Below are 22,599 nucleotides of genomic sequence, written 5' to 3'. Positions count from 1 at the left end.
CAGTTCACAATCTACCTATCTTCTTGCTTAAAAGCTTCGGAGTAGTGCACAGTATTACAACTCAAAGTACAGTCCTAAACATGCATCAAGATGATACTCGAAAGGCTCACAAAATATAAGACTCAAAACCTAAACAAAACTCTATTTTGTAATATAATGTCTTGAATGATTCTTCAGGTCTTGCAGCCTCCTTTATATACTGAAGCAAAGCGTGTCAGTCCTTCAATCATGCTTCAGATCAGATCAGTGACTTATTGCTCAATCAACATGGCCGGATAAGGAATCTCTTAGAAAGTAGGCTCATTAAAAGTCACCTTAAAAATACTTTCCTAAGTCTTTTTAACAATTCCTTAAGAAATCACATATATTCTGATCTCCTCATAATTGCACACGGTTCAGACCAACTCAAGCTGGCGTGGATTCCTTCAATCGAGCAAGCGCGTGCGTAAACATAGGCAAAACACAGAACGTACAGACCAGGTCTGGATGTTGGAACATTGTGTTCCACATCTGAAGTGAATATTTGTTTTAGGCAAAAGTGAAGCCAACATACAAATATCCAACAATCTCCCCCTTTGGTAAATTTTTTTCTAAAACAAATTAAGCCCAAACCAGTTAAATCAGAGGGATAGCACACACAACCTTTCCTTCGATCTTCATAACAAAAATCTACCTTGAAGAAAGGTTCACATTCTCAGATTTCTAAAAGATACCAAAATATAGTTCTTCAGTCATCACACATAATCTTCAGGACATGGAAGAAATATATTACAGGTCTCAGATTCTGCTTCCAATATTTTTACACAACAATTAACACATGGAGAAAGCAGACAAGAGAAACTAGAAGGTATCAGAGAGAAAATCAGAGTCTTGCAGCAGAGGACGTATAAGGAAAAATAAATTCCTGTACATCCTAAACAGACAGTCAACTGTCACAACACGCTACTTAGAGAAATATAGGAAAACAATATTCAGTAGCTCAAACCAGCAGGATGTTCCAACATCCACAAGAACATTCAGGGAGACATAAGTTTACTCCCCCTCAAGTAGCACAAACAGATATCTTTTACTCCCCCTGAATTCATGCAAAAATAATATATTTTTTTTCTTACAAACAGACAAGAATACCAGAAAAACAAAATCACTAGAAAGCCAAAATCAAATATCTCAACATCCGTAGGCACATAGTCAGGAAATTTACAACATGGATATATCTAGTCCCCCTTTTTAGCCATAAAATATGCCAAATTGAGAATTGATAAAAGCATAAATTATAGCTAAAAGTACCAGACACTCTGAACAGTGGTTGCTATTCCTCATGGATGCAAACACCCAGCTTGCTCCTTAGTTTCTCAAATTGTTTGACATCTAAGGCTTTTGTGAAGATGTCAGCCAGTTGTTCTTCAGTTGTCACATGCTCCAGAGTTACTACCTTATCTTCAACAAGATCCCTAATGAAGTGATGCCGGATGTCAATGTGCTTTGTTCTGCTATGTTGTATAGGATTCTTGGAGATGTTGATAACACTTAAATTATCACAGTACAATGTTAGAACATTTTGTTGAACATCATACTCTTCCAGCATTTGCTTCATCCAGACTAACTGAGAGCAGATACTTCCTGCAACAATATATTCTGCTTCTGCTGTTGATAGAGACACAAAATTTTGTTTCTTGCTGAACCAAGACACTAGATTGTTCCCAAGGAAGAAACAGCCTCCTGAAGTACTCTTTCTGTCATCTGCACTACCTGCCCAATCTGCATCACAATAGACAATCAACCTGCAATTTCCACTGTGAGAATAGAGAATTCCATAGTCTGTGGTGCCATTTATGTACTTCAGAATCCTCTTGACTTGAACAAGATGACTCATTTTGGGATCTGCTTGATATCTAGCACAAACCCTTACATCAAAAGTTATGTCAGGTCTGCTTACTGAGATATAGGAGACTTCCAATCATGCTTCTATACAGACTTTGATCAACAGCTACACCATTTTCATCTTTGGATAGCTTTAAGTGAGTGGCTGCTGGTGTTCTTTTATGACTGGCATTGTCTAGCCCAAACTTCTTCACAATATTCTTGGCGTACTTGCTCTGGGAGATGAATATTGTGTCTTCCATCTGCCTGACTTGCAGACCAAGAAAGTAAGTCAGTTCTCCCACAAGACTCATCTCAAATTCAGACTGCATCTGATGAAAAAAATGTTGAACCATCTAATTCGACATTCCTCCAAACACAATGTCATCAATATAGATCTGTGCTATCATGAGTCTTCCTTTGTCCTTCTTAACAAACAAGGTCTTGTCTGTTCCTCCCTTCTTGTATCCTTGATGGGTCAGAAATTCTGTGAGTCTTTCATACCAAGCCCTAGGTGCTTGCTTCAACCCATACAGTGCCTTCTTCAGCTTGTACACATGATCAGGAAAATTTGGATCAACAAATCCCTTTGGTTGCTCAACATAGACTTCTTCTTGTAGATACCCATTTAAAAAGGCACTCTTCACATCCATCTGAAATAATTTGAACTTTAGAATACAAGCCACTCCCAAAAGTAACCTTATAGATTCCAGTCTGGCTACAGGTGCAAATGTTTCATCAAAGTCTAATCCCTCTATTTGTGTATAACCTTGAGCTACCAGTCTTGCCTTGTTTTTGGTAACAGTACCATTTTCATCTGACTTGTTTTTGTAGATCCATTTTGTTCCAATGACATTTATGTCATTTGGTCTTGGCACCAGATCCCTTACTTCACTTCTTTTGAACTGGTTGAGTTCATCTTGCATGGCTTCAATCCAGAAATCATCAATGAGAGCTTCCTTCACATTTTTAGGTTCAAACTTGGACACAAAACAGGAGTTAGAGACAACATCATTAGATCTCCTGGTTCTGATTCCTTGATCTGGATCTCCAATAATGAGCTCTTGATGATGGTTCTTCTGAACTCTGATTGAAGGTCCTTTGCTTGATTCTGCATTCTCCAGTTCAGTATCTTCAGAGTTAGTCTCAGGTTCTTCATCAGTTTCAGGCCTTACTTTCTCTTGAGCAGATGTTTCAGGATATACTTTAACACCTGGTACAACTTCAAGCATTGGTTCTTTAACCATATCATCTACCACCACATTGATGGATTCCATAACAACTTGAGTTTTGTTGTTGAACACTCTATAAGCTCTGCTGTTAGTGGAGTAACCCAGAAAAACTCCTTCATCACTCTTTGGGTCCATTTTTCTTCTATAATCTCTATCTGCTAGAATGTAACACTTGCTCCCAAAGACATGGAAATATTTTACAGTAGGCTTTCTTTCCTTCCATAGCTCATACAAGGTAGTTGTAGTACCTGTTCTCAGAGTGACTCTGTTATGAACATGACAAGCTGTATTCATAGCTTCAGCCCAGAAATAAAGTGGTAGGTGTTTAGCATGTAACATGACTCTGGCTAATTCTTGTAGAGTCCTATTCTTCCTTTCCACCACTCCATTCTGTTGAGGTGTTATGGGAGATGAGAACTCATGCCTGATTTCTTCATCTGCACAAAATTCATAAAATCTGGACTTTTCAAATTCCGTTCCATGATCACTTCTTATCTGGACAATACCTCTATTTTTCTCTCTTTGTAGTTGGATGCAAAGTTCCTTGAGTGAGTCAAAGGTGTCAGATTTCTCTCTGATAAAGTTCACCCAGGTAAATCTTGAAAAGTCATCAACAACCACCAGAACATACTTCTTTCCACCACTGCTAGCTACTTGCATGGGACCCATTAAATCAATATGAAGAAGTTCAAGTGTTTTTGTGGTTCCTTGATGTTTCAACCTAGGATGGGACATCCGGGTCTGTTTACCAACTTGACATTCACCACAAATACTTCTATTAGTGATTTCCAGTTTGGGTATACCTCTGATTGCTTCTAGAGAGATAGCTTTCTTTATTCCTTGCATATTCAAGTGACCTAGTTTTTGATGCCACAGTTTTACCTCTTCAGCTTTGCTCAGCATGCATGAGGATATGAGAGCCTGTTCTTGAGAGATCCACAAGTAGCAGTTGTCCTTCGACCTAGTACCCTTCATGCTCACCTTACCCTTCTCATCTAGGATCTGGCACTCAGTTTTACTAAAATTTACACTTAGCCTCTGATCACATAGTTGACTAATACTTATCAGATTGGCTGTCAGTCCTTTGACCAACAAAACATTGTTCAGTCTTGGTGATCCTTCACTAACTAATTCTCCAATCCCCACAATCTTACCTTTACCACCTGTAACGCCCCATTTTTATTCTATTATTTTTAGTGGATGTTTGAGTGTTTTATATGATTTTATATGATTTATTTGGTATATGATGTGTTGTGTATTTTAAATGAATTTGGTTTTATTATTTGTGGAAATAATAGGAGAAATAGAAATAGGTAGAATTAGTATTTATTTTTGGTTAATGGGAATTAAGTAGAAATTAAATAGAAATTAAGGGAGTTAAGTGAGAAAAGAAAAGAGTTATATTTTTGGGAGTAAAAGAAAGAAAAAGAGATAGAAACATTTTCACGTACAAACATTAGAAAAATTGGTTTTTGGAGAGAAAGAGGAGAAGAACCAAGAGAAAGCTAGGAGAAGAGCTAGGAAGAGAGAATCCAACCGTTTTTGCTGTAGAATTTGCTGAGATAAGGTAAGGGTGGAATTCCTTTCAATAATCTTGATATATAATTTGAAAATTGATGAATTTGTTGTTCTTGGTTTTTAGGGTTTGAGAAGTTATGTTAGATGATGAATTATGTTGTTGAATTGCATAATTGTATGTTGTTTTGCTCCCTATGTTGTATACTAAACCTGTAAACATGTTTGTAAACCAATTTGGGTGATTAAGGGATCAAAGCTAGGATTTTTGGGGTGAAACTATGTTGAAATCGCAATTTTTCTGAAACCTGAAGCAGGACGCGAAAGCGTCGCATTAGCGTCCAGAAAGCTTCCACACCTTGTAGCTGCCCAGAAATTTTTGTGGAGGACGCGAAAGCGTCCTACCCAAATTGTTGAGGACGCGAAAGCGTCCTATTAGCGTGCAGAAAACGTCCACATCCTGAGTTACGACATTTTGGACGCAAAAGCGTGCTTCGCTCGCGAAAGCGTCCTACCCCTTTTTGTAGAGGACGCGAAAGCATCCTTCTGTCGCGAAAGCATCCCTGGTCCTGTATGGCCATTTTCTGAATTTTGTTTAGAGCACTAGGGGTCTATTCTAATTATTTTAATAGGTTCCCTTGATTTATTAAGCCATGTTTATGAAGTGAATATATTATTATTGAAGGTTGTACTATATGCAATGTATGTGTAAACACTTTTGTATAATAAAAGTTGTTGTTCCATTGTCGAAGTTGGGGAGTGTGTCATAATTGTTTTAGGCACATACGTTGTTGTTGTTGTTGTTGTTGTTGTTGTCGTTGTTGAAGTTGTATGTTGACATACACAAGTTGAGTCCATTTGCATACTCACATCTGTTGGGGGCTCATGCCCTGGAATGTTTATCATTCAACCGTTGGGGGCTTATGCCCTGGAATGTTTATCATTCATCTGTTGGGGGCTTATGCCCTGGGATGCTTTAACCATCCAATTTGTTGGGGGCTTTAACCACTTGCATGTTGCATTAGTTGTTGTCGTAGCATTGTTGAGTTGTTGTTGTTGTCGTTGTGGCATTGTTGAGTTGTTGTTGTTGTCGTTGTGGCATTGTCGAGTTGTTGTCGTTGTCGCATTTTCGAGTTGTCGGTGTCGTTGTGGATAACGTTGTTGTCGTTGTTGCTGTACTTTTGTTGCTGAAAATAATTATGTTGTTGCTTATGTATTTATTTATGTACTTTATTAATGATGCATGTTGTGATATGTTGTTGTTTTCATTAATTCGATGAATTATATATTATTATTATTGGATAAGTTTCTCACCCCTTCTGCGTATATGTTGCCTCGATCGTGGGTAATGTGCAGGTAATGATGGCTTGTAGGTTGATTGGCTCAAGTGTCTAGGGCTCTGATACATATTAGGATGGGGATCGTCGCGAATGTCTTCTTCATTTCTTTTATGTATCACATATTTTGGAAAAGACTTGTTATTGGAGTTTACCGTTGTTGAAAATAAAGTTGAATTATGTTGAGGCCTTTGTGCCAAGATTTTCATTGATGTTGAATTTGGTTGAAACTATATTTTTAAAGAATTATTCCGCTGCAGTTTATTAAGATATTCTAAACGTTGATTTTAAATAAATAGATATTTCCTATTTATGAAATTTTTATTAGCAGTGTGACACTCCGTTGTGTGGTTACTCTGATTAAATTAACTAATATTACGTACTTGGGAGATCGGGGTGTTTCAATTGGTATCAGAGCAGGTCGGTCCGTCCGGTCAATTAGTATAGTCGTGTCGAGCCATGTAGAGTTGTTTGACAATTTATATTGTCTTAGTTGTGCTGATTTTTGTTGTTATGTAGAGTAGAGACCTGGAGGCTGCAAATCTTATATGTTATAAAAGAACTAGAATGGCTGGAAGAAACGATGCTGCGGTGGCTGCTGCATTGGAAGCTGTGGCCCAAGCTATAGGACAACAACAAAATGCTGGTGCTGGTGTTAATGCTGAAGTGAGAATGTTGGAGGCTTTTCTGAGGAATCATCCTCCTACTTTCAAAGGAAGGTACGACCCTGATGGAGCACAGACGTGGCTCAAAGAGGTTGAAAGAGTTTTCAGGGTTATGCAATGTACTAATGATCAGAAGGTGCGTTTTGGTACGCACATGCTGGCTGAGGAAGCTGATGACTGGTGGGTGAGCCTCTTACCTGAATTAGAGCAAGGTGATGCGGTTGTTACTTGGGCTGTGTTTAGGAGAGAGTTCCTAAACAGATACTTCCCTGAGGACGTTCGCGGAAGAAAAGAGATCGAGTTCCTTGAGCTGAAGCAAGGAAACATGTCGGTGACAGAGTATGCAGCCAAGTTTGTGGAGTTGGCTCAGTTCTATCCACACTATATTGGAGACAATGCTGAATTTTCTAAGTGCATAAAGTTTGAGAATGGTCTGCGTGCTGATATTAAGCGGGCCATTGGTTACCAACAGATCCGTGACTTTTCTGCTTTGGTGAGCAGATGCAGAATCTATGAAGATGATACGAAAGCTCACTACAAGGTGATGAGTGACCGTAGGGGTAAAGGACAGCAGAGTCGTCCGAAGCCTTACAGTGCCCCTGCTGACAAGGGCAAACAGAGGATGCCTGAGGAAAGGAGACCCAAAGGAAGAAATGTTCAGGCTGAGATAGTTTGTTACAAGTGTGGTGAGAAAGGCCACAAGAGTAATGCATGTACTCAACAGGATGAGAAGAAGTGTTACCGTTGTGGCAAGAAAGGGCATACGATGGCTGAGTGCAAGCGTGGTGACATGGTTTGCTTTAATTGTGATGAAGAGGGTCATCTTAGTTCTCAGTGTAAGAATCCTAAGAAGACTCAGACTAGTGGGAAGGTGTTTGCATTGGCCGGTACACAAACGGCAAATGAAGATCGACTTATCAGAGGTACTTGTTTCTTTAATGGTACTCCTTTAATTGCTATTATTGATACTGGTGCTACACATTGTTTCATTGCTGTTGATTGTGCAAATAAGTTGGGTTTAGTTATGTCAAGTATGCCTGTGGAAATGGTTGTTGAAACTCCAGCTAAGGGTTCAGTAACCACTTCGTTTGTTTGTCAGAGTTGCCCTATATCTATGTATGGTAGGGATTTTGAAGTTGATCTTGTATGTTTGCCGTTGACGGGTATGGATGTGATTCTTGGTATGAACTGGTTGGAGTACAACCATGTGCATATTAATTGTTTTAGGAAGACGGTGTACTTTTCTTCTGCTGAAGAAGAGAGTGGAGCAGAATTTTTATCTACCAAGCAGCTGAAGCAGTTAGAACATGATGGAAGCTTGATGTTCTCTTTGATGGCGTATTTGTCTGTAGAGAATCAGTCGATAATTGATAGACTGCCCGTTGTGAATGAATTTCCTGAAGTTTTTCCTGATGAGATTCCGGATGTGCCACCGGAGAGGGAGGTTGAATTTTCGATTGAACTAGTGTCGGGTACGAAGCCGGTGTCGATGGCTCCTTACCGTATGTCAGCTTCGAAGTTGGTAGAGTTGAAGAAACAATTAGAAGACTTGCTTGATAAGAAGTTTATAAGGCCAAGTGTGTCACCTTGGGGAGCGCCTGTGTTGCTAGTTAAGAAGAAAGATGGTAGCATGAGATTGTGCATAGATTACCGTCAGCTGAATAAAGTGACGATAAAGAATAGGTATCCACTTCCGAGAATTGATGACTTGATGGATCAATTAGTGGGTGCACGTGTGTTTAGTAAAATCGATTTGAGGTCAGGTTAGCTTCATATTAAGGTGAAGGATGAAGATATGCAGAAGACGGCCTTTAGGACACGGTATGGGCACTATGAATATAAAGTGATGCCTTTCGGTGTTACTAATGCGCCCGGTGTGTTCATGGAGTATATGAACAGAATTTTTCATGCTTTTCTGGATAAATTTGTTGTTGTGTTTATTGATGATATCTTGATTTATTCTAAGAATGAAGAAGAGCATGCAGAACATTTGAAGATTGTTTCACAGGTGCTGAAAGAAAAGAAGTTGTATGCAAAACTATCAAAGTGCGAGTTCTGGTTAAGTGAAGTAAGTTTCCTTGGCCATATTATTTCTGGTAGTGGTATTGCAGTTGACCCGTCGAAAGTTGAAGCGGTATCGCAATAGGAGACTCCTAAGTCAGTTACGGAGATCAGAAGTTTTCTTGGTTTGGCTGGTTATTACAGAAGATTTATCGAAGGATTTTCGAAGTTGGCACTTCCATTGACTCAGTTGACCTGTAAAGGTAAAGCTTTTGTGTGGGATGCTCAGTGTGAGAATAATTTGAAGGAGTTGAAGCGAAGATTGACAACGGCTCCAATTCTGATTTTACCAGAGCCAGATAAACCATTTGTTGTATATTGTGATGCGTCTAAGTTGGGCTTAGGTGGTGTGCTTATGCAAGATGGCAAGGTAGTGGCTTATGCTTCGAGACAGTTGAGAATTCATGAGAAGAATTATCCTACGCATGATCTGGAGTTAGCTGCTGTGGTTTTTGTGTTGAAAATTTGGAGACACTATTTGTACGGTTCCAGATTTGAAGTGTTTAGTGATCATAAAAGTCTGAAATATTTATTTGATCAAAAGGAGTTGAATATGAGGCAGAGAAGGTGGCTAGAGTTGTTGAAAGATTATAATTTTGGTTTGAATTATCATCCGGGTAAAGCCAATGTGGTTGCAGATGCCTTGAGTAGGAAAACATTGCACATGTCGGCTATGATGGTAAAAGAATTTGAATTGCTGGAACAGTTTAGAGACTTGAGTCTTGTTTGTGAATTGGCACCTCAGAGTGTGCAGTTGGGTATGTTGAAAATTAATAATGATTTCCTGAAGAGTATCAAAGAAGCACAGAAAGTTGATGCAAAATTTGTAGATTTGATGGTTGCTAGTAATCATACTGCAGATGGTGATTTTCAGATTGATGATCAAGGAGGGTTGAGATTCAGAGGCAGAATTTGGATCCCTGATGATGATGAATTGAAGAAGTTGATTTTAGAAGAAAGTCACAGAAGTAGCTTAAGTATCCATCCAGGAGCAACAAAGATGTATCATGACTTGAAGAAACTGTTTTGGTGGTCTGGATTGAAGCGTGATGTCGCGCAATTTGTTTACGCGTGTTTGACTTGTCAGAAATCGAAAGTTGAACATCAGAAGCCTGCGGGTTTGTTGACACCATTAGATGTGCCTGAATGGAAGTGGGATAACATATCCATGGATTTTGTGACGAGTTTGCCAAACACTCAAAGAGGGCATGATGCCATTTGGGTTGTTGTCAATAGATTGACGAAGTCGGCACATTTTATTCCGATTAATATCACCTATTCGGTAGCTCAGTTGGGGAAGATCTATATTCATAATATTGTGAAGTTGCATGGTGTCCCGTCGAGTATTGTGTCGGATAGAGATCCGAGGTTCACTTCGAGGTTTTGGAAGAGCTTGCAAGAGGCTTTGGGCTCTCAGTTGAGGTTGAGTTCGGCTTATCATCCACAAACAGATGGTCAGTAGGAAATAACGATTCAATCATTAGAAGATTTGTTGAGGGTGTGTGTACTTGAGCAAGGTGGAGCTTGGGACAGTCACCTACCGTTGATAGAGTTCGCGTACAACAATAGTTACCATTCGAGAATTGGTATGGCACCTTTTGAAGCTTTATATGGTCGAAGGTGTAGAACTCCTTTATGTTGGTTTGAGTCGGGTGAAAGTATTGTGTTGGGGCCTGAAATAGTTCAGCAGACTACGGAGAAGGTCAAAATGATAAGAGAGCATATGAAAGCGTCGCAGAGTCGACAGAAGAGTTATCATGACAAGCGTAGAAATGACCTTGAGTTTCAAGAGGGTGACCATGTGTTCTTGAGAGTCACTCCTATGACCGGTGTGGGTCGTGCATTGAAGTCCAAGAAGTTGACTCCGAAGTTTATTGGTCCTTATCAAATATCTGAGAGAATTGGCACGGTGGCTTATAGAGTTGGTTTGCCACCACACCTTTCGAACTTGCATGATGTGTTTCATGTGTCGTAACTTCGGAAGTATGTAGCGGATCCTTCACATGTTATTCCTAGAGATGATGTGCAAGTTAGAGACAACCTTACGGTGGAGACTTTACCTTTGAGGATTGATGATCGCAAGGTGAAGACGTTGAGAGGCAAGGAGATACCTCTAGTGAGGGTTGTTTGGGGAGGAGCAACTGGTCAAAGTCTTACTTGGGAGTTGGAAAGTAAGATGCAGGAGTCATATCCTGAGTTGTTTGCTTGAGGTAATATTTCGAGGACGAAATTCTATAAGTTGGGGAGAGTTGTAACGCCCCATTTTTATTCTATTATTTTTAGTGGATGTTTGAGTGTTTTATATGATTTTATATGATTTATTTGGTATATGATGTGTTGTGTATTATTTAAATGAATTTGGTTTTATTATTTGTGGAAATAATAGGAGAAATAGAAATAGGTAGAATTAGTATTTATTTTTGGTTAATAGGAATTAAGTAGAAATTAAATAGAAATTAAGGGAGTTAAGTGAGAAAAGAAAAGAGTTATATTTTTGGGAGTAAAAGAAAGAAAAAGAGATAGAAACATTTTCACGTACAAACATTAGAAAAATTGGTTTTTGGAGAGAAAAAGGAGAAGAACCAAGAGAATGCTAGGAGAAGAGCTAGGAAGAGAAAATCCAACCGTTTTTGCTGTAGAATTTGCTGAGATAAGGTAAGGGTGGGATTCCTTTCAATAATCTTGATATATAATTTGAAAATTGATGAATTTGTTGTTCTTGGTTTTTAGGGTTTGAGAAGTTATGTTAGATGATGAATTATGTTGTTGAATTGCATAATTGTATGTTGTTTTGCTCCCTATGTTGTATACTAAACCTGTAAACATGTTTGTAAACCAATTTGGGTGATTAAGGGATCAAAGCTAGGATTTTTGGGGTGAAACTATGTTAAAATCGCAATTTTTCTGAAACCTGAAGCAGGACGCGAAACCGTCGCATTAGCGTCCAGAAAGCGTCCACACCTTGTAGCTGCCCAGAAATTTTTGTGGAGGACGCGAAAGCGTCCTTTTGACGCGAAAGCGTCCTACCCAAATTGTTGAGGACGCGAAAGCGTCCTATTAGCGTGCAGAAAACGTCCACATCCTGAGTTACGACATTTTGGACGCAAAAGCGTGCTTCGCTCGCGAAAGCGTCCTACCCCTTTTTGTAGAGGACGCGAAAGCGTCCTTCTGTCGCGAAAGCGTCCCTGGTCCTGTACGGCCATTTTCTGAATTTTGTTTAGAACACTAGGGGTCTATTCTAATTATTTTAATAGGTTCCCTTGATTTATTAAGCCATGTTTATGAAGTGAATATATTATTATTGAAGGTTGTACTATATGCAATGTATGTGTAAACACTTTTGTATAATAAAAGTTGTTGTTCCATTGTCGAAGTTGGGGAGTGTGTCATAATTGTTTTAGGCACATACGTTGTTGTTGTTGTTGTTGTTGTTGTCGTTGTTGAAGTTGTATGTTGATATACACAAGTTGAGTCCATTTGCATACTCACATCTGTTGGGGGCTCATGCCCTGGAATGTTTATCATTCAACCGTTGGGGGCTTATGCCCTGGAATGTTTATCATTCATCTGTTGGGGGCTTATGCCCTGGGATGCTTTAACCATCCAATTTGTTGGGGGCTTATGCCCTGGAATGCTTAGCATTCAACGCGCGTAGATTGGTACCACCTGCATGTTGCATTAGTTGTTGTTGTCGTAGCATTGTTGAGTTGTTGTTGTCGTTGTGGCATTGTCGAGTTGTTGTCGTTGTCGCATTTTCGAGTTGTCGGTGTCGTTGTGGATAACGTTGTTGTCGTTGTTGCTGTACTTTTGTTGCTGAAAATAATTATGTTGTTGCTTATGTATTTATTTATATACTTTATTAATGATGCATGTTGTGATATGTTGTTGTTTTCATTAATTCGATGAATTATATATTATTATTATTGGATAAGTTTCTCACCCCTTCTGCGTATATGTTGCCTCGACCGTGGGTAATGTGCAGGTAATGATGGCTTGTAGGTTGATTGGCTCAAGTGTCTAGGGCTCTGATACATATTAGGATGGGGATCGTCGCGAATGTCTTCTTCATTTCTTTTATGTATCACATATTTTGGAAAAGACTTGTTATTGGAGTTTACCGTTGTTGAAAATAAAGTTGAATTATGTTGAGGCCTTGGTGCCAAGATTTTCATTGATGTTGAATTTGGTTGAAACTATATTTTTAAAGAATTATTCCGCTGCAGTTTATTAAGATATTCTAAACGTTGATTTTAAATAAATAGATATTTCCTATTTATGAAATTTTGATTAGCAGTGTGACACTCCGTTGTGTGGTTACTCTGATTAAATTAACTAATATTACGTACTTGGGAGATCGGGGTGTTTCACCACCATCCCCAAATGTGACATAACTTTTGGCATAAGGTCTGACATTTCCTAGAAAATTGTCCATCCCTGTCATGTGACGAGAACACCCACTATCAAAGTGCCAATCTTCACTGGAGGATGCTCTTAAGGAGGTTTGGGCTATTAGACCTAAGCATTTAGGTTTCCACTCCTTCTTGACCCCTCTCAAGGTTGAACTAGGTTGATGTTGTCTAGGTACACCATACAGATCAAAACAAAAAGGTGTTTTATGACCCTGTCTGTGGCAAAAATGACACTTCCAAGAGAGATTCTCTTTCACAGAATCAGTTTTAGGATGTTGTTCAGAATGTTCCAACATTGGACCTCTACCAGTGACATTATCTGTTCTAATTGAAGCTACAAACTTAATTTTCTTTACTGGTTTTCCCTTCTTGGCCTTATGATAGTGTTCTAAAGCCTGAATATACCTACTGTTTTGTTGTTCCTGTTTCAGGTGTTCATGTGTAAAGCCTATGCCATTTGGTTTACCTATCACTTGACCTTCTAACATCCTATCTAGAACATCAGTTCCAGTGGTCATCATTCTAACTTGTTTAAGGACATTATCAAGTTGAGAATTGAGTAACATTACCTCTTTATTTAGATCAGAGATTTTAGCCAGATGACCAATTCTTTCTTCCTGAAGATGATTAATGATTTCTTCCTGCTCCATCACTTGCCTGGAAGTGCTTTCATCATGAATGTCTTGATAACCATAAGACACAGTTACTTTCTCATAGTCAGAATCTTCATTTTCAGACCCAGATTCCACTCTCCCAGTCATAGCACTGACACATTTAGCATCATCACTTTCAACATCTCCTTCTGTTCCTTCATCATCAGACCAGGACACAATCATCCCTTTCTTTTGCTTCTCGAGAAAAGTTGCACATTCAGTTCTGATGTGACCATAACCTTCACACTCATGACATTGTACTCCTTTGTAACGACTGTTTTTCTCTTCATTTCTGTCATACCTTTGATTACCTTGTTGCCTGTCAGTGTTCCATCTGATGTTCCGCCCATTACCTATGGATCTACTGCTTAGTTGTTTGAGAATATTGTTAAACTGTCTCCCTAGCATTACAAAGTCTTCTGACAGATTCTCATCCTCTATACCCTCTTCCAATCCTTCATCATCAGCCGTGTTTGCTGTAAAGGCAATGCCTTTTCCCTTCTTCTCAGATCTGTTATCAACCATAAGCTCAAAGTTTTGAAGAGAACCTATGAGCTCTTCCACATGCATGTTGGATACGTCTTGGGCTTCCTCAATGGCTGTGACCTTCATGTCAAATCTCTTTGGCAGAGATCTGAGAATTTTTCTTACCAATTTTTCATCTGACAGTTTTTGTCCAAGAGAATCAAATGAATTAACAATGTCAAGGACACTCATGTAGTAATCCTGTATAGTCTCATCCTCCTGCATTCTCAGACTTTCAAACTTGGTCGTCAGGAGTTGAATCCTTGATCTCTTCACCTTGGAGGTACCTTCATGAGCTGTCTTCAGGATGTCCCAAGCATCTTTGGCAACATCACACTTTTTGATGAGTCTGAACATATTTTTGTCCACTCCATTGAAAAGGGCATTTACGGCCTTGGAGTTTGCAAGAGACAGTTCATCTTCAGGCAGTGTCCACTCATCTTCTGGCTTCAAAACCGTGGTTTTGTTGCCATCTTTGTCAAGAACAACTTGATGTTCCCAACCTTTCATCACAACCTTCCAAGTCTTGCTGTCAATAGACTTGAGATAGGCACTCATACGTGACTTCCAGTAGTCATAATTTGTTCCATCTAGTAACGGTGGTCTGTTAACAAAACCTCCTTCTTTCTCCTTATTGCCAGAATAGATCTCCTCTGGATCTCACCCAATACCAGGCAGGGTGCCTGCTCTGATGCCAATTGAAATTCTGGCACGTTAGTCTTACGATGTTCTAAGAGATGTTTCAACACGAAACACATATAACAGATGTTGTGTACGATGTTTAGAACATTAAGCTAACAAAATAATAAGATAAAAATAACAGACAAGAAAGAAAAGAGGCACAGAGAAATTATTAACCCAGTTCGGTGCAACGTCACCTACTCTAGGGGCTACCAAGCCAGGAAGAAAATCCACTAGTGCAGTCCGTATTCAAAAGCTCTCAGCAAACCATGTTTGCACTTATGACCTAGGACCTACCCCAACTAGACTTCAACCTAGGAACTCCTAGATCTGAGATCCCATCTCACTCCCTTACAACAGATCACAATTCCCTGTGATTTCCAAATTACAGACTCAAATCAAATGAGGTTACCCTCAAAAATAACAACATGCAACCTTGCTTAAAAGCTTAGATGCAGTTCACAATCTACCTAGCTCCTTGCTTAAAAGTTTCGTAGTAGTGCACATTATTACAACTCAAAGTAAAGTCCTAAACATGCATCAAGATGATACTCGAAAGGCTCACAAAATATAAGACTCAAAACCTACACAAAACTCTATTTTGTAATATAATGTCTTGAATGATTCTTCAGGTCTTGCAGCCTCCTTTATATACTGAAGCAAGGAGTGTCATTCCTTCAATCATGCTTCAGATCAGATCAGTGACTTATTGCTCAATCAACATGGCCGGATAAGGAAACTCCTAGAAAGTAGGCTCATTAAAAGTCACCTTAAAAATACTTTCCTAAGTCTTTTTAACAATTCCTTAAGAAATCACATATATTCTGATCTCCTCATAATTGCACACGGTTCATACCAACTCAAGCTTGTGTGGATTCCTTCAATCAAGCAAGCGCGTGCGTAAACATAGGCAAAGCACAGAACGTACACACCAGGTTTGGATGTTGGAACATTGTGTTCCACATCTGAAGTGAATATTTGTTTTAGGCAAAAGTGAAGCCAACATACAAATATCCAACAAACAACTACTCCAAAAAGGTCTCTCGTTTTTTTAATTGAAATGCTTCTCAGTTCGCTTGGTGGAAAAGTAAAATATATAGTCATATTATGAGCATTGATGATGAAATATGTGATATTGTTGAAGATGGCTTTGAGATTGAAGTCAATGAAGAAGGAAGAGCACTTGACAGAAAAGGTCTGACTGAGGCTAAGAAGAAGATCTACGGAAAGCATCACAAAGTGCATGGAATCTTTGTAGAAGCTTTGACTCAATTAGAATACATGAAAATTGTTAACATATCCACTACCAAAACAATCTTTGAATCTCTGTGCTTTAATTATGAGGTAAATCAACATGTCAAAGAAGCTAAGGCTAGCCATTTGATAAACTGGTATGCGCTATTTATATAGAAGGAAGGTGAAGATATTCAAATCATGTTCTCTAGGTTTCATGTTATTCAATCTGGTCTTCAAGAATTAAAGAAGAGTTATACGATGTATGATCATGTCAAGAAGATTCTGAGGAGTCTTCCAACTAGATTTAGGACTAAGGTGACAACCATTCAGGAAGCCAAAGACCTGGATATGCTGAGACTAGAAGATCTCATAAGCTCTCTCAAGAGTCATGAGATTGAGCTCACTGGAGATAAAACAACTGAGAAGTCCAAGCCTCTAACTCTGATAGCTAAGGACGAAGATATCATGAATATGCATATAGGTGAGTCAATAGAAGGATTTTCAGATGAAGACTCAGAATGTAACTTAGAAGTGATACAAATTGGACATTTAACCAAAGGGAATCAACCCTCAAGTAGAAACAGCAGTTCAATCAGCTCTATCATCAAGGATCGGGAGGATGAATTAAGACCAAGAAAGTGCAAGGAAAGCTCTATGACAACCTGGGAAGAACTGGAAGAAGCAGAAGAAGAAGAAGAAGAAGAAGAAGAAGAAGAAGAAGAAGAAGAAGAAGAAGAAGAAGAAGAAGAAGAAGAAGAAGAAGAAGAAGAAGAAGAAAATCTCAGATTGATGGTCTCTTCTATCTCTAACTCAACGCCAAACTCTAAAGACAGATATAGTGAATTTCCCTTCTTTGCGAAGGAAAAATTAATCAATATTGTCAAGGAACTTCTTTAAGATGGTTGAACCAATCAGAAGGTCACTTAAAGCTACTGGAAAGAGTGAATGCTATGGAAAAGCAGCATGAACAACTTCTGACAAGAAACAATGTTCTTCAAAGAGTGAATGATCAATTGTTGAAAGAAAAGCTAACAATGAAAAATTATCTCTATCAGCTTAACTACAAGATCATGATCTTGGAAAAGGAAGCAGAAGAAAATGTAACTAGATCCTTGACAAATCATGAAGAAGTGTTTCAAGAATTTCTTTCCAGCTCCATTGGAAGAACCAGACTTGCATCAATGATCTATGTAATAAGCATGAATCATGGAGAAGGAATTGGCATCTCAGAAGCACCTCGTAAGAAGAAGAGCTTGGAAGATCAAAAGTCAGCCTCTAATGTATACACTAAGGAATAATACAACAAACACTTTGTCTTGGCAGGAAACAAATATAAAGAGAACTGACCATCATTCCCATTGAATATAAGACCTTTCTTATGATAGCTGTTCTTCTTAGCTTCAAGAGTATTGTGATCATAGCGAGCAGCTACATGGTGATTTTTCCCTGAGGTACTGGGTATGCCATCATGCATCATGTTTTTCTCATTGGATCTTTAATGTGGCACAGTTAAGTGACATAGCACAAAATGTGCTCTGATACGAACTGAAGGTAAAAATAACACACAAGAAGGGGGGTTGAATTGTGTACGCCTTTTCTGGCTTTCTTTTTCTTTGGTTGAAACAGTCTGATCAAAATCTGAGATACACAAATTCTAATGCAGAGTCTGAGTGCAGCAGATAAGTACAAAACACAAAGATGAAGAGATAGAGATAGAGAAAGTATACACACATCAATTTTATACTGGTTCCTCCTACAATCCAGAAGCAGTCCACCCCCTTACACTTTCAAGGGATTTCACTATAATCACAACTGATTACAAAATGCTCGAAGACACTTCCAAGAGACTTCTCAATAACCAAGCACAACTGCAAGAGACTTCTAATTGCTCAAGCACAACTGCAAGAGACTTCTATGCTCTAGAACTCTCTACCTAAAAACTTCTGGTCTAGGACTCTACCTAAAGACTTCCTCTTGCTTAAGCACAACTGCTTAAGACTTCCCTTTGCTCAATCCCCACTGATTGAAATTCCTAAGTGCTCAAGGTTTCACCAAGAGACTTATATTCTCAAGCACGCAGGCGAGAGACATTCTAAAATGTTTGCCCCAAGTGCAAACAAGTTAATTTGTTCTTACACTTTTTCTAACTAGTAAGTGTAGCGGGAATAAATGAACATACTCCCTAGGATTTCTAAGATTTGACTTGAAATAAATCTAAAGTGTTTTTGCGCTATTAAATTTGACAGAGTAATGGCACAGTTGAATAGCAGAGTCTTGTTGCTTCTTCTTCAGGTCTTCAGCTCCTTTTATAGGTAGTGATTTGAGAGACGTTGGAGCATAGTGTCAGCCGAAATAGAGTCGTTAAGAAGCTTTGATCATGAACGTTGGATCTTTTCCTTATATGGATAATCCCGTTGGAAAGTAATTTGAATTTCCTTTGCTGAAAGGAGAATTATATGTTTCTTTCCCCGTTCATGATGTCCTTTATCTCATTGTACACGTAGGCAGAAGAAGACAAAAATAGTTGCTCTGCCAGATGTTGTAATATAGATAACTCATAGAATAAGACAAAAACTTACGTGGATTATGGGTCCCTCAAATCCAAGTAGCCTATTCATCTTTTGTGTATGATGTCCTTACAGAGTTGTGGAGATCATTCCCCAGCTTATGTGATGCTTCCTTTTACTAGGACATTGACTTTTGGTTTGACCTTCCCATAGATTTTTCACCATAGTCTTCTAAGCTTCCCAATCCCTTTCTGATGCTCTTCATATGTCCCTTCTTCATGATAAGGAGATCCTGCACACTTGAAGATATGTTAGTATTCCAATTGTTCTTTAATACTTTGCCATCATCAAAACCCAAGAGAACTTGTATGAACCATTCTTGTTCTAACACCTTCAGTGTTCTGAAAAATAATGATTTCAAGGGTCTCTATTTCTAATAGATGATTGGGTAGGGTTTAGGAGAAAAAAATTGGGCTTTTTGCACCGATCCAGCTTGGAAAACAAGATGCCGAGAAAAATTTCCCACATCCAGGCGCTAATGGCCCATGCATCGGCGCTAATGGTGTCTAGGGAAGTAGCAACACTGCCTCATGCGCTAATGGCAATTTACATGATTTCTCAATTTACATGATTTCTCACTACAAAAATACTCAAAACACATATGGAGTTGCATGATCTAGGATAAAAGTGAATTCTAACGACTCGAGTGAAAATAATACAATATATTCCTCAAACCATTGACAACTCCTCTTTCTCTCAACTTATTTGTCTTCAAATGCAAAGAAAATTCCTAAAAACATAGCCAAAAATGTCATATGATGCTTTGTAATCAACTATTTTTAAACGGGATTAACAATTTTAACGCCACGTTCGTAAAATCTTGGAATAACTCAAAACTATTAAAAGACAACAAAATAAATATAAAATATTCACATAAACCCTAAACCGTAAATACAACGTTAGTATGTCTAATAGAGCCATGCATAAATCTAGACCCCATAAAGTTATAGTTTCAGGCTTTTAATTAATATTTTTCACCTTAACTATTAAAAATATTTTGATGGGCAATGGCAGAGCATCATATAGGCTCACGACCAACACCCACAAAAAATAAATTATTTATCAATCATGTAAATCATAGAAATGACCATGGCTTTTAACGAAAATACAGTCTGGTCATCCAACCCTTACCTTGTTCACTCTACCTTCTGAAAGTGGGAAAAATACAAGAAACAGAGGGTTTGAATTATGTTTGACGCTTTTTCCAACTCTTTCAAAACAACAGATAACAGGGGAAAGTAAAGAGATAAGGGAAAGAGACAACACAAAGAGTTTATCCTGGTTCATCCCACAATTCAGGATTACTTCCAGTCCTCTTGAACTTCCAACAGATTATTCAACTATAAGCAAATTCTGATTACAACAACAAGACGAAGACAACCTTGCCCTAGATTTCCTTGCCTCAACTTAGAGGACTACCTATTCTCAATCCAAAGATACAACAACAAGTTGTTTTACAAAAGATAGTGTTTACACAAACTCTAGGAGTAGTAAACAAATATGAAGATCAATACACTTCGATTGTAGCATTACAAACGTTTCTTTTCCTTTTGCTAGACAAGGTATACTATAAACAAGTATGTATATAATTACAAGTATATATGAACATGTTAGACTTTGTATGTAAGCTTGAATGCAATATTGTGTCATTGTAACCTTCTTCAATCAAATTTGGTCTTTTATAGAGTAGTGAGGTAGATGATAGTTGATGATGAAATACTTGGCTTTGAATGCCTGAATGAATGCTGAGATATCTTGAAGATTTGAAGATCAATGCTTCAGTCATTCAATTCCATCAATGATGATCTTAAAGGATACTAGCTGTTGCGCACATCAATGATAATTCACTTAAGTCAGATGCTTGGTACATATAATCCTACTACAAAGGACTGTAGAGCAACATTGACTTCAACAATTAACCTTATTCTTGGTATAAAGTTTTGCCTTTATCTATAACACGAAGATCAACAAGGTCCAAAGCTTCCAAAATACTTAGCATATGAAGCAACACTTAGTGAAGAGCTTTGACGGGGTGCAGAGCTTTGACTTCACGTCCAGAGCTTTGACTTGATGTAGAGGCAGTGCTTCACTTGTACTTAGAATTTCCAGCACACTTAAACACACATTAGAGAATCCTAATTGTTCTCGACTATGCTTTGTACATTGATTTTTTTATCATCAAAACTTTGAAGGCTTTGTTCTATTAACCTATTTTGGTCTAGCACCCTCCTCCCCCCTTCTCACTTTTCCTCTCGCATTTATATCTTCCTTTAACAGGCAAATCCTTCTGCATGCGAATCTACCTCTAAATCTGAGGTATCCAAGCAAAAAAAATCCTTTCATATTTTGTTTAATGTATAATTTGTTTCTGACGTGTTTTAATTTCATCTCATATTTTCTAAATCCATCAATTGTGCAAAATCTTTTGCATATAAATGATTTTAAACACTAACATTTCTATCCAATTCGCAATTTATTTGACATTTGTTTTCTTTGGATTTAGAAATTTTAGGTTTCTTATTGTTTTCAACAATATTTGATGGAATAATATTTTGATATTTTTAATTAATGATTTTGTTGATTCTGTTTACTATGAAATTAACTTTCATTGTGTGAGTTTTTGTCAAGATTATTATCATGCTTAAAGTTGACATTTTATTGTGTTACTTTGTATCTCTATTGTAAGAAAACTATTTGCGATACATTGTGATTGATTGATTATATGAAATGTTACATCGTATCTTATTTTCTTGATTGTGCTTTCTTTAATTTTGTTGATTTTGTTTATCTTTAGAACTGATGTTCTATTTTAACTCGTTATGGTGTAGTTATGTTAATTCAGCCATTTCAATTTTGCTTTAGTTTCAAGTACTATACATTTTTATGTTGCTGCTAAAGATAAGTTTAGTTGACGTGAGTCTTTTAACCTATGTCATATTACCTTCTATAACTTATATTTTCAAATCGATAAGTTTTTAATTAAAGACGTTTTTAAAGCTTATTATAACATAAAATTTGTTTTTATATATTATAATTGATTTTTGTTGCTGATCCGAACTTATTTTCTTCTGGCTTCGCCACATGGATTGGAAAGTAAAATTGATATGTCTAAAATGGAGACCCGTCCAATACATCCAAATTTAAGAGAGAAAAAAATAAATATAATTATGACATTCTTAGACAAATCCATTACTGCAAGGTCCATAAAAGTTCAAAAATAAAATAAATAAAAGAGGAAATTTTAGCATAAAGGTATATTGCTTAGTTTTTTTTGCTCGTGTAAGAACCCATTTCCCCTGCATGACGTAAGTATAATCTCTTTGGTATGGAACTCATATGATCCATCGCGTTATTTTTTTTTTTTGTCTTAGATGAAGTGGTAATCCACTGAAATTAAACTCACGCAGTTGTGAGGTCCCGGGTTTGAACACAGGTCGCGACGTCCGGCCTTACAATTTTGACATTTGTCAGTTGAGCTAGGCTTTCTAGACCCCATCGCCTTATTCTAACAGCATGGCAATGGTTGCCAACGCATTTATACACAACTTGACTTTTTGGACAATCATCAACAGTTTTACACTTAAGGTATGCTGTAATGAAAAAAAGAGAATGCAATAATGTTACTAAAATAAGATAAAATATTGTGTACAACGAAAATAAAACTAAAGAAAGGAATTTGAAAAGGAAAAAAAATCCGACCGTCAACATTCCTTGCAGCTAGAAACATAGAAATGAATAAAATCATAGCATACACAGACTTGATAGTTTTATCCATGCTTTCCTCTCTTTGATTTTAACAATAAAATGTTATTTGATCACTTTATAGTTTATAAAGTTCATGTTGCACTAAAAACAATT

General features: G+C 37.8%; 2 protein-coding genes and 2 long non-coding RNA genes across 4 annotated transcripts; 2 read left to right on the top strand and 2 right to left on the bottom strand.

Moving 5' to 3' along the window:
* The first annotated feature begins 4,396 nt into the window (after positions 1–4,396).
* Positions 4,397–6,253, top strand: LOC146955802 (uncharacterized). Its single transcript, XR_015011865.1, has 2 exons — positions 4,397–4,659; positions 5,964–6,253. It is a non-coding gene; the product is annotated as an uncharacterized LOC146955802 (long non-coding RNA).
* A 218-nt stretch (positions 6,254–6,471) lies between these two features.
* On the top strand, positions 6,472–8,973 carry LOC146955801 (uncharacterized). The gene is made up of 2 exons (XM_085748968.1): positions 6,472–8,234; positions 8,918–8,973. The coding sequence occupies exons 1-2, from the start codon at positions 6,512–6,514 to the stop codon at positions 8,971–8,973; spliced, it is 1,779 nt and encodes a 592-aa protein (XP_085605094.1). The 5' UTR covers positions 6,472–6,511.
* A 2,579-nt stretch (positions 8,974–11,552) lies between these two features.
* On the bottom strand, positions 11,553–14,815 carry LOC146955800 (uncharacterized). Its single transcript, XM_085748967.1, has 2 exons — positions 13,013–14,815; positions 11,553–11,693 (listed from the first exon to the last, which is right to left on the bottom strand). Exons 1-2 carry the CDS (start codon positions 14,813–14,815, stop codon positions 11,553–11,555), a joined length of 1,944 nt encoding a protein of 647 aa, XP_085605093.1.
* A 7,065-nt stretch (positions 14,816–21,880) lies between these two features.
* On the bottom strand, positions 21,881–22,594 carry LOC146955799 (uncharacterized). The gene is made up of 2 exons (XR_015017859.1): positions 22,441–22,594; positions 21,881–22,331 (listed from the first exon to the last, which is right to left on the bottom strand). It is a non-coding gene; the product is annotated as an uncharacterized LOC146955799 (long non-coding RNA).
* Positions 22,595–22,599: the final 5 nt, after the last annotated feature.

Source organism: Medicago sativa, chromosome 1 (assembly GCF_051527215.1).
Source record: "Medicago sativa cultivar Bolivia chromosome 1, Bolivia_mono, whole genome shotgun sequence".
NCBI classification, from domain to species: Eukaryota; Viridiplantae; Streptophyta; class Magnoliopsida; order Fabales; family Fabaceae; genus Medicago; species Medicago sativa.
The sequence above is the reverse complement of the archived record's forward strand: the minus strand, read 5'-3'. Positions and strand labels throughout refer to the sequence as shown.

Coding starts and splice junctions, on each gene's coding strand:
- LOC146955800 (XM_085748967.1), bottom strand. CDS start 14,815: ATGAGTGCCTATCTCAAGTCTATTGACAGCAAGACTTGGAAGGTTGTG. Junction 11,694..13,012: donor CACCCCGATCTCCCAAGTAC/GTAATATTAGTT, acceptor CAATTTGGGTAG/GACGCTTTCGCGTCAAAAGG.
- LOC146955801 (XM_085748968.1), top strand. CDS start 6,512: ATGGCTGGAAGAAACGATGCTGCGGTGGCTGCTGCATTGGAAGCTGTG. Junction 8,235..8,917: donor GCTAGTTAAGAAGAAAGATG/GTAGCATGAGAT, acceptor AATAATTTGAAG/GAGTTGAAGCGAAGATTGAC.